Source organism: Pituophis catenifer, unplaced genomic scaffold (genome assembly GCF_029215685.1).
Source record: "Pituophis catenifer annectens isolate HBS135680 unplaced genomic scaffold, rPitCat1.0.hap2 SCAF_1, whole genome shotgun sequence".
Lineage (NCBI taxonomy): Eukaryota > Metazoa > Chordata > Lepidosauria > Squamata > Colubridae > Pituophis > Pituophis catenifer.
This window is the reverse complement of record NW_027256881.1, coordinates 338,451,922-338,464,242: the sequence shown is the minus strand read 5'-3', so window position 1 is coordinate 338,464,242 and position 12,321 is coordinate 338,451,922. Positions and strand designations below refer to the sequence as shown.

At 41.1% G+C, this 12,321-nt stretch overlaps 1 protein-coding gene across 1 annotated transcript in view; it reads left to right on the top strand.

Moving 5' to 3' along the window:
* CRTC1 (CREB regulated transcription coactivator 1) overlaps positions 1–12,321 on the top strand; it is an 89,497-nt gene that overhangs the window by 59,026 nt on the left and 18,150 nt on the right. The window contains exons 3-9 of the mRNA XM_070931837.1: positions 7–144; positions 977–1,038; positions 3,657–3,751; positions 5,569–5,654; positions 6,606–6,649; positions 8,273–8,493; positions 10,661–10,797. Coding sequence (XP_070787938.1) covers positions 7–144; positions 977–1,038; positions 3,657–3,751; positions 5,569–5,654; positions 6,606–6,649; positions 8,273–8,493; positions 10,661–10,797 — 783 coding nt within the window. The remainder of the gene's footprint in view (positions 1–6; positions 145–976; positions 1,039–3,656; positions 3,752–5,568; positions 5,655–6,605; positions 6,650–8,272; positions 8,494–10,660; positions 10,798–12,321) is intronic.

The following is a 12,321-nucleotide window of genomic DNA, read 5'->3' as shown; positions in this document are numbered from 1 at the left end:
CTTTAGACTCCCTTTCAGCCATCTGGGTTGGACACCAGTAGGACAACTCGACACCATGGGCTGGTAGACAGGGTATATCGTGACAGGAATCGCCTTGGCTCACCACATCGGCGCCCTCTCTCTGTGGATAAGCATGGCAGACAGATATCCTTTGATTTGATAAAATGGCATGAGTAGGATGGGGTAAGCAGGAATATTCTTAGATCTGTAGATGGTTTTTATTAGATGAGCAAGGGTTGAACAATAGCGATGACAAAACGCTTTTTCCTCTCCTCTTTAAAATAGGGTGATTAAATGAAGCTGGGGAGGACGAAGTACAGATTTCTATTAGTTCAAAACAATTCTTAGGCTAAATAAGCCTGAATTTCAAGGCACTTTGTTCTTTAACCAGTTTTTTATGTTTTTAATGGACATATAAATCAGGGGTGAAATCCAGCAGGTTCTGACAGGTTCTGGAGAACCTGTAGCAGAAATTTTGAGCAGTTCGGAGAACCAGTAGCGGAAATTTTGAGTAGTTTGGAGAACTGGCAAATGCCACCTCTGGCTGGCCCCAGAGTGGGGTGGGAATGGAGATTTTGCAGTATCCCTCCCCTGCCATGCCCACCAAGCCACGCCCACCAAGCCAGACCACACCCACCAAGCCACACCCACAGAACCAGTGGTAAAAAAAAATTGGATTTCACCTCTTATATAAATAGAGTCAAGTGGCATTGCTCTAGCTGATTCTGCAGCGTTGTCACCTGACTACCTCTGTTTGGTTATAGATCATTATTTTATGTGATCCTGGCTGATTGGGATCACTAAGAGAACACAACAGTCCTGGTAAAATAATGGCATCACACTAATAACGAGTCATTATTTGTTTCCAAAAGAAGAGAACTAATAGGGCAAAAAGTGTGGGTTTTTTTAAAAAAAAAAGATTTCTTGAGAGAAAGAAACATCTAAAAAACATTTCTCCCTTGACTGTCTGATTTACGTGGACAGCTGTCCATATGGTACTGTCTACCTGTCTCCTCCTTCAGATACAAACTGGAGAAGGTATGTATACGATAATTTTGAAATATAAATGTCTAACTTTTCAGTTTACACAGCGATCTCTAAAAGCATATTTTTCACCCAGTAAAGAATATATTACAGTATATATCATATCATCCAAGAAATATTTATTTACCTATCCAATTTGTGCAGCCAACCAGAGTCACTTATTGAGATGGGCAGACATGTAATTTGGATAGAAAAGATTATTTGACAAAACAATTATAATTATTAGCTTAACTGATTAGGTATGTTTCCGTGGCTTTAACTATATGCTCCTTATAGTAAAAATGTTAAAGGTTAGTGGACTGTGAATCCTGGACCATATCTTATTTGATTACATTTACCAATTTACCATTTAAATTTAAATGAGGCATGGCATTAAAAAAGAACCCAGGTTAGGGCTAGTAATGGTTTACTACCACAGTTGAGTAACCACCATAATTAAATCTGGGATTGGAATGTGGGCAGTCTTTCCTAAAGTGTATCTGAAATGGTTCAATCTACTATTCTAAACTTAACTGCATATTCATGACAATTGGTATCTTTCTCCTCACTACTTCTGCTCTCAGGCAGCTAACTATTAGTATAAATACTTCACATAGTCAAAACAACATTAACAAAACAAATTAAAAACCACAGCAGCAGAATGAAATAATTTTAAAAGCCTAGGAAATTAATCACTCTCTGAACATTTTGTTTCCCTAATATATAATTTGGGGAAAACATTCCAAAGCATTCCAGAGGTAGGACAGGTTGACCCCAGTGGGGTCCTTGGTGCTCACTGAGTTTGGTTGTTTTCTTGCAGATGTTTCTTTATTTAACTAGGTAACATCTTCAGTGCTAGAAGGGAATGGGGTTTATTCTCTGTTTATATAGTAGTGGCCACATGTTGACCACAGGTTGAATGATCATGGTGGACATCTAATTCAGTCCAGTACTCCAAGCAAATTCTGCAGTTCAGGATTCATTTTCCGTGTCTTCAAAATAGCCTCTGTGGAAATATTTCCATCAGGAAAACCCTCCGCCTTCAGTAGCACTTCCCTGATTTTTAAACATTTTCCTGGCTTAAGATGCTTCTTTAACTTTCTTCCCAGTAAGGTGCCCCACCTAGTTCCACCCGCTGAAGCAATGGAGATTGCTCTACCTTTTTCATCACAATCCTTCACACATTTAAAGACAGTCCTTAAACATTTCTAAGACAGACAAAAAACAGAAACAGCTTCCAAGTTGCAGTCTGCCTTTTTTCTAGAAGGCAAGGAATGGAACTTCAGAAATAACTTCGAGAGTGATATCAGTAGAAGGCCAGCCTTATATGTGTGACTGTGGTCTTTCACGTTGTTGTGGCCTGTCAGCAGCCTGCGCGGATCGTGGCTGATCCTGACGAAGAGGAGGCTGGTGTGGTGTCGCGCCAGCAGCCTGCGTAGCCAGCGCTCATGTCGGACAGCGAGGAGGCCGAAGAGGATGTGGTGCCAGAGGCAGAGACTCAGCCAGGGCCTTCAGAACCTCCAGAGGTTCCTTCAAGTGGAGAGAGCGAAGTGGAGGAGCCTGTCCTCAATGCTCGAGCACGCAGGGCTGCCAAAAGGCAGGAGTGGCTGCTCTGGAGGAGGAGGTCTACTCGAGAGTAAAGCTTGAGGATAATTGGTCACTCCCTTAGCCTATTTAAGTCGCACACAGCTAGTGCTTTCTTGATGGAAACAACTCGTATTTATGATCAGAGTATTTTGGTTTATCATATCTTGTTTTCTGGGCTGGTTGCCAACCTTTGCTGGTCTTGTTTATTCTTGCTACTTAATAAATTTGATAAGGGCCGTTGGTGTGTGTCAATATCCTCGGGAATCCGGAGCTGGGGCAGAACACACGTACTCTGATCTCAGTGTCATACAATTGTAAAAGTAAGGAGCCACATTTTGAATGTTGCAAGAAAGAGTCAAATTTTGTAAGAAAGAGGGTTGCAATCAAGTTATAAAAGACACAATCACATAAATTCACTTAGTATCGCTGACATATATGCATAAAATAGGGACTTTCACAATAGAAATAACATAACCTTTATTGTCACTTTTTTCGGTGAACACAATAGCTCACCTTAAAAAATAAAATTCTGATGCGCAATCTCAATACTCACACACACACATACATATATGTGTGTGTGTGTGTATGTGTGTATGTATTATAGGCACACACTGTGTGTGTGTGGCTATAATACATATACATACATGTATATGTATACACACACACACACACACACACTACACACACACACACATGATATGGCAAGATCCTGTTCTTTTTTAACACCCACTTTCCTTCAGCTGCTATGAGTTTGGAATCGACCTCTGCAGTCAGTTTGAATGGCTTGCTGTGCTCACAAAGGTGAAAACGGCCCTTTTAGGTATTCCAATAGTTCGCCATTCGCATTACTTGCGTTATGCTTGGATATCAGTTCATGAAGAACCATGGCTATAAACTCTATCCAAAGCAGAGAATATTATAGGAATATGAGGAACGCTTAGCAGCTTGGGAGCTAAATGTTTGCCTTCGGTTTAAAAAACGTATACATTGCAAATGCTTTATATACTCGGCTAGTATTTTAACAGTTTCTTCCCCTTTGTCACTAGGACCAATTCTGATTCTGCCCTGCACCAGAGCACAATGACCCCCACTCAGACAGAGCCTTTCTCAGCTGGGTCACAGGATATGCAGCAAAAAAGAGGTGACTAAAAAAAAGTAAAGCAAGCACAATCCAGGAGTTGTGAAAAAAAAGAAAGCTGCAAAATTGCCTGTAAACTTCGCTAGGGGCGGGGCTGGGGGAGGGGAAGGGGAGGAAGGAATTGGAGAGATGCAGCAAAGATTATGAAATTTCACATTAGAAAAATGTTACCCAGAAGCTGAAGTTATTTTGGCTGTTTGTGTATTTGATGCCGAAGAGGAAGAATCGAGATAGAAATGGACTTGCTGAAAACACTGGAAAGTATGTTAATGCTTATGTTTGTACAAAACGTAGATAATGTACCATATAATGAATCATGAAAAATAATAGTTGGATTCCTGTCCCACCCTCCAAATTCTTGCATCTCCAAATAAATCAAATAAATAAACTGAGTTAGATGGACTACTAGTAACGTGACCAAACCCAAGGCAGCTTCCCATACTTCTCTGGTTTTCAGGGATATAGGCTGAGAGGATCAGCATCTCTGAACTTTCAGCTATCCTCAAGGTCCATATAATGACATAGATAACCTAATGTCCATCATATCTAAACTTCACACCAAGTTAGTATTAAAGTTGGATTTGGCCTACTACTTGTTTCTTGCTGACAAGTAGCAGCCCTCCTGGACATCTTGATATATATATATATATATATATATATATATATATATATATATATATATATATATATATATATATATATATATATATATATATATATATATATATATGTGTGTGTGTGTGTGTGTGTGTGTGTGTGTGTGTGTGTGTGTGTGTGTGTGTACAGTTAATATTTCGGGTTTCTTCCCATGTAATTGTGAACATATCTCTAAAAGGGTAGAAGCGACATTTCGACAGAATCTCATCTGCCATCATCAGGCTTATGTGAGGGGTCTTTGTTACTGCAAAAGACCCCTCACATAAGCCTGATGATGGTAGATGAGATTCTGTCGAAATGTCGCTTCTACCCTTTTAGGGATATGTTCACGATGACATGGGAAGAAACCAGAAATATTAACTGTACACACATATATACCCGTGAAAACTTACATAGACAAATATATATATATATATATATATATATATATATATATATATATATATATATATATATATATATATATACATATATATACATATATATATATATATACATATACATATACACACACACACACACACACACACACACACACACACACACACACACATACATATATATATATATATAATTGAAGATGCCAGTAATTTTGTCACTGAGCTGTGTGTGATCTTTCCTTAAGAAGCTTTGAAAAATGCCTTCTGCTGAATGTAACTCTACCTGAGTAACAGCTCCTGATAAGAGTGAATTGAAGTCTTCAGTTCAAGCAATCTTCCCTTCCCACTGTAGCTCTGCACAGCTATCCACTTGGTTCACATGAGTTTTGAAGAACGGATGGGGCTGTAGACACGCACACAAGCCTTCTCCCAGTTCTGTCCTCATTGTCCTTCTAAAGGGATTTCTGCTTAACATTTGCTTGATAGTGAGGACAATGTTTCCTAATAAAAGCAGAGCCCTCAACTGTGTTGAAGCTGCTTCTTTTGTTTGAATGATGGGGGGAATCTCTTTTGTCCCCTCCCTTCAATATCTGGGGATCAGAAACTGGGAGGTGATGTGGGGGACTCAGCCTGCCTCCACTTTTAGCATGCACAAGAATTATAAAGTTAGAGAGCTCATTGGGAACAAAGGAGATGGGATAGCCCTACGAAGGATCCTCTCTACCCACTTCTCCTTTTTCCCAGGGATTTTCAGAGCACATATATTTTTTTCTCACACTGTAGTCTTATTACTGACGGTTCCAGGCATGGAGGAGGATTCATCAGAGACAGAGAAAAATCTTTCAAAACAAGGATGGGATACTAAGAAGGTACTGGCACTAATTTTTGTGGGATATATGAGCTACTGACGCCATTGAACTGTCAGAGATAGTAAAGCTTTCTTCTTAGAGTGCAACACATACATAAAAGTGAAAGGGGCTATTTCAGACTTTAAAGTGAATGGTATGTTTGGTGTATAAACCAGGGCTGAAATACTGTGAACACTTTTTAATTCTAATTTTCAAGCCACCAGAAATTGAATTTTGTGTTACTTGATTATAGCATATTCCAACAATTTGGTTTTCTGTCACTCTTTTTCTCTCCAGGGAGAGGGGAGCAACATAGAAATCCCCCTCTTTCACAGCCCAGCTCCCCAAAAATATTATTTTTATCATCCACCTCTCTCTCCATTCATGGGGAGGCATGTGCAGTAGAATTGGCAGCTGGAGGAGGGGTGGAGTTAAGGGACTGGTTAGCTTGGAATTTCTGCAGGGAAGGAAGTGATAGAGACCCTTCCCCACTCCCCCACTCTTCTAAATCCTTGGAGTGCTTATATGGTTGTTCTCGAGAGTGAAGTCAGTCTGGCGAGATTCTTGTAAATAGGGAAGCAGCAATAAAGAAACTTCTCTGATCAGCTGACGGTGTCGTCCTGGTTTCTTGCGCCTGACTGCATAAAAGAGTTGGCTGTTAGTTGGAGAAGGTGGACTAGGAGAATCTCCCAGTTCTTCAGGAGAGACATTTTTCCCCTCAGTAAACAAGTACAGGTGTAGTACAGGTGTCTGGGTTGATCCAGGTGCTTCAGGTAGCAACCTTTGATATAAAGATGTTTGTTTGTTTGTTTGTTTGTTTGTTTATTTATTATTCAAACTTCTATACCGCCCTTCTCCTTTCGGACTCAGGGCAGTGAACAGCCAAAATAAAAACATTTATTTGTTTGTTTGTTTGTTTGTTTTTGCAGCTGAGTATCTCATGCTGACCTACTCTTCTCTGTTCTCTTTCAGTCAGGATCCTCAAGGCCTAAATCTTGTGAAGTTCCAGGAATCAAGTATGTTTAAGGGGAAGGGTATATATTTGGTTTCTGGGTAAATATGAAACCAGCACCATCATTTTATGAAAACAAATCTCTGTCCTTTTGTGTGTATGTGTTTTTAGTAGAGTGGAATAACTGAGAAGTCCAAAGTAATGGCTTGCAATAATTTTAGTAGTTGCTGTCCAATAAGGAGCATCAAGAATAGCAAAGCAAGATCATGCCTCTTTTGATATTTGGCTTAGCACGTTTTCTGCAATGCGTGAATTAACAAACCACGGTTTTTGATGTTACTGCAAGCCATGCTCCCTATTAAATATAGTTGAGGGTTGTTGTTGCATCAAACAATTCACACTTAATACAGTTCTCTATAATTCAAGTCAACCATTATGGCTTATTGTGATAGAGATAAGATTTGACATTAGGGGTGTGCATAAAATAGGAATTTTGCTTTATTTCAAACCTGAAATAAGTGATTGTGGCCCAGAAGTTCAGCTGAATAGAAACACAGGACATTTTAATTGATAGGAGTTTTGGCTAAAAAAAATCTCCATAACTTAAAAGACTTCTTATGGGATAAATATGTTCTGGGTTTTAAATTGTTCTCAGGACACATCTTGTTTGTAGAAACCCTCCAATTTCTGTAATAGGCGCTTAGCTTGAATAGGTTCTTTGAAAAATCTTTAAAAGTGATTATCATTTTCTAGAAAATTATTTTTAATTACCTATCTTTTTACACTCCATTGTATTGGATAGCTAACTTCTGTTTAGATGGTGGTTGTTTATAAGTGCTGTCTTGAAGAAAAGCCTTACTTTTTGCAAGACAGGAGGATGCGGTAGATTAAATTGTCATGATCCAGATTCCAGGCAGGAATTATCACCCTGTTTATCCCAAAAGTGCTTTTTTCCCCCAAGAGGCAACTAGACTTTCTTGTTTATAAGAGCTGTGGTGGCACAGTGGTTAGAGTACAGTACTGCAGGCTACTTCTGCTGACTGCTGGCTGCCTGCAATTTGACAGTTCGAATCTAACCAGGCTCAAGGTTGACTCAGCCTTCCATCCTTCCAAGGTTGGTAAAATGAGGACCCAGATTGTTGGGGGCAACAGGCTGACTCGGCAAACCGCTTAGAGAGGGCTGTAAAATACTGTGAAGCGGTATATAAGTCTAAGTGCTATTGCTATTTTTCTTTGAAGACATTTCACTTCTCATCCAAGAAGCTTCTTCAGCTCTGACTGGATGGTGAGGAATGGAAGGATTTATGCTCCTTGCAGACAACTGGTCATTTGCATTATTTTAGCGAGTCATTTGAGGCCACCTGGAGGTTTATTTTTTAACCACTTGCTAAAAGAATGCAAAGAACCAGCTGTTTACAAGGAGTATAAATCCTTCCATTCCCCACCATCCAGTCAGAGCTGAAGAAGCTTCTTGGATGAGAAGTGAAACGTCTTCAAAGAAAAACAAGGAAGTCCACTCGCCGCTGGGGGGGGGGGGGGGGAAGCACCTTTGGGACAAGCATGACCTGGATAAATGAGAATCTCCATAGACAATCATCCTGTTTACTTCTGTGAATTCCAATAAATCAGGCGGCCTTGGCCTCCATTTAACAAAGTATCCTCTTCTCTGTCTTTGTCATAAACGCAGCATATTTCCGTCAGCTGACCAAGAAAACACTACTGCCCTTATCCCTGCGGCTCACAACACAGGGGGCTCACTGCCAGACCTGACAAATATCCACTTCCCTTCTCCTCTCCCAACACCGCTCGACCCAGAAGAGTCCACTTTTCCCTCCTTGAGCAGTTCCAACAGCACCGGGAACCTCACTGCCAATCTGACGCACATGGGGATCAGCACAGCAAATCAGGGTAAGGCCTTTGCATGTGTGTACAAATGCCTCCTAGCACGACAGCTTCTTGCAGTCTTGTCCAGAATATTTATTTTCAGCCAGGCGGGACTGTTTTCTTAGTGATGACAGCACTGGAGAAAAAGGTGACTTACGACTGGTCCTCATACTTACAACCATCTCAGCAGTCTCACAGCTCCGTGACCAAAATTTGGGCACATGGCCCATGTATTTACACCAGCTGCAGAATCCTGGGATCAGGCAATCATCATTTGCAACTTTCCCAGCTGCTGTTTGACAAGCACAGTCAAGGGGATGGGGGTTGGGAGAGAGCCGGATTTGCTTAACAATAGTGTGATTCACTTAACTGAAGTGATTCGCTTAACAACGGTGGCCAAAAGGTTGTAAAATCGGGCACAACTCACTTAACAACCACTTTGCATAGCAACAGAAATTCTGGTCCCAATTGTGATCGTAAATTCAGAACGACCGCCTTTAGATTTTTTTTAATCTCATCTTTTTTATTTTTATAAATAACTCAAGGCACGAACATACCTAATATTAAATACTACAGCCATTCCCAGCCTGAAACCCTCTAGATTTGTTTGACTGATTTCTTATTCAGCATGCTGCCTGGTAATAATAAGTGGTGTGGTGGCCTAGTGGTGGAGCTCTCACCTCACAAATCAGGAAGCTGTGGGTTCGATCCTAGGTATTTATTTATTTATTTATTTATTTATTTATTTATTTATTTATTTATTTATTTATTGCGATTTATATGCCGCCTTTCTCCCTAGGGACTCAAGGCGGCTTACAAAATGACAACTTCAATACAAATCACAATACAATACCAAATTAAAATCAGTAACCCAATTAAAAACGATTTAAAATTATACCAGTGTACCCCCAAACGGATCAGTTTAATTGGCGGAAGAGCCACGTCTTCAGCTCGCGACGGAAGGAAAGAAGGTCGGGGGCTGTCCTGAGCTCAGTGGGCAATCCATTCCAGAGGGTCGGGGCTCCCACAGAGAACGCCCTCCCCCTGGGGGTCATCAGCCGACATTGTAGAGGTAGAGGCAGATATTTCTCTCTCTGGGCACGATGAGAATATATCTGCTGAATATAACTCCGCATTGGTGACAGGAAGGGCATCCGGCCAATAAATACTCAGCTCCATTCAGTTGCCCTGACTCCATCCCGCAAGGGATTAAAAGAAGATGCTGCTGCCTGATAATCATTGATATTTTAATGTACAGTAGCTCTGGAGAATACCAGTTTGGGGAAGAGTGATTTAGCAGAGAGATTTTATTAATTTATTAAATGTATATGCTGGTCATCTCACTAATCAAGCGACTCTAGAGATGGGAGGAGGAGCAAAACTCAGGTCCTCCTTCCTTTGAAACATTCGATCCAATCCCGATGATATTTTCAGAAGCTGTTTTTCAGCTTGTTTTGTGAGCTCCTGGAGAAAAGATGTGATAGAAATATTAATGGTATTCTGACTCAGCCATATAAGAACAGAGGTAGCCCTCGACTTTCAACAACAATTGAGCCCAAAATTTCTGTCGCTAAGCGAGACATTTGTTAAGTGAATTTTGCTCAGTTTCTGAACTTTCTTCCCACCGTGGTTAAATGACTTATTGCAGTTGTTAAATCGGTAACCCAGTTGTTAAGTGAATCTGGCTTCCCCATTAACTTTAACCTGGTCAGAAGGTCGCTAAAGATGATCACATGATCCCAGGACACTGCAACTAGGGCAGGGGTGTCAAATTCAAGGCTTGTGGGCCTGATTCGGCAAAGGTTAGCAAAGGACCGGCCCGTTGTGCCTGACAGCCAAAACGGGGCGCACAGCCCCCGCTGCACGTGCCCCCCCACACCCTGTTTGGCCAGCAGGGTGCTACAGGAGGCATCTGTCCTGTTCCCCCCCTCCTCTGCCGGCCCGCGAAGAACTACAACACTGATCCACCCCTTGAAGAAATCCAGTTTGACACCCCTGGACTGGGGGGGGTGCTGCTGCAGTGGTCATAAGCATGAAAAACAATCATAAGTCACTTATTTAGCACTGTTGTAACTTTGAATGGTCATTAAATGAACTATTGTAAGTCAAGGACTACCTGTAGTTTTGAAAATCCATCTGGAAAATCCCTCTTAATCTTATTGCTCCTGCTAATTTTCTCTGTCGGGGACAGGAATGACAACAACGTCAGCTTCTTCCCAGCAACACCGGCAGCCAACCGTCAGTCCCCTCTCACTGAACACAGATTCAAGGAGAAGCCAATCCCAGCAAGTGTCTCCTACGCTTTCACCCCTTTCACCGATTACTCAGGTACAAGAGGGAATTCTCCAAGGGGGCCTTGAAAGCTGTTGCATAATAACATCCTAGACCCAATCCGTAATGAACGCTCCAAACTGGGAGCTTTTACCGGTATAGCAACTCTGATAATAATGTTGCTTCAATTTGTAATTTTCCCTTCAATTGTAGATTTGGTGGTTTTGGGAAGGATAAGCCAGTTATAATTCAATGTTGGTGCTTTGATTGAGGTTATTTCGCCATATCCAGGTGGAATGCCAAACCACCATGGGCAAAATCCAGATTTTGGATTTCATCAACCATCATGAGAGTTGCCTTCCAAAATGTCAGCCTCTGGTTATCTTTGCACTGACTCATTTTAAATGTACCTTGGGGGGTGGAGGGGTGGGGTGTGTGGAATGAGAAATTCTATTTGCAGGCAGTAAGAAATTAATTATTTAATTAGAAATCAATGTGCCCAATGCATTGACTCATCAACTGAACTCAGCTACAGTGATTGAGTCAAAATGTGTAGCAAGCAAATCAAATAATAAATTTGTTAGTCATACTTAGAGCTTAGCATGCTCTGTGAATCCCAGGATTGGCCTGCAAGTCATGGTTTACAGCTCAAATTGTGTTAGCCAAGCAAATTGTAGTTAATCCATAGTTAGTAAACTATTGATAGAAGAGAATATTTATAGCTCAAGGTTGAACTGTGGGGTCCTTAGTGCTCTCAGAGGTTTTTTTTTTTTTTGCTTTAATTTATATGCCGCCCTTCTCCGGAGACACAGGGCGGCTTACAATGCATTAAGCAATAGCCTTCATACTTTTGTATATTTATACAAAGTCAGCTTATTGCTCCCACAAACTGGGTCCTCAATTTACCTACCTTAGAAAGGATGGATGGCTGAGTCAACCTTGAGCCTGGTGAGATTCGAACTTGCAGTAATTGCAGGCAGCTGGTGTTAATCACAATGCTTTAGTCCACTGTACTACAGGCTCTTGATATTTCATTACCCAACAAAGTAACATCAGCATAGTGATGATGTTCCCTAGTTGGGTAATGAAACACCTGCAAGAAAACAACCAACCTCCGGGAGCACTTAGGACCCCTTTAATAAACGATGGTTAAATAAACCATTGCACAGTGTTGTGTGTGGGTGTAGGGCAACTCAGCATGGCCAATTCACCGCAGCCAACTCACTACGGTCAACTTGCTGCGGGACAACTTGTCACAGCCAACTCAGTGTGGGACAACTCGCTGCAGGACAAGAGTTCCACTAATATCGAAGTTATGGTAGAATAGGATCATTAAAGAAAGGATGCAAAAGGCGGGACAAAATGAAATGTGAATGACAAGAAAGTTAAATGATTTTAAAAACATTTTAAATTCTTTTAAATTGAATTGTTGAATTGCGTGCACACCAGTGGTGGGATCCTTCCGGTTTAACAACCAGTTCGGTGATCACGCACTTCGCAGTTGAACAAAAAATCACCTTCCGCATTAGTGCTAGGGAATTAAAACAGCTGAGGTGCGGCAATCTGCTCTGCCGCGCTAAT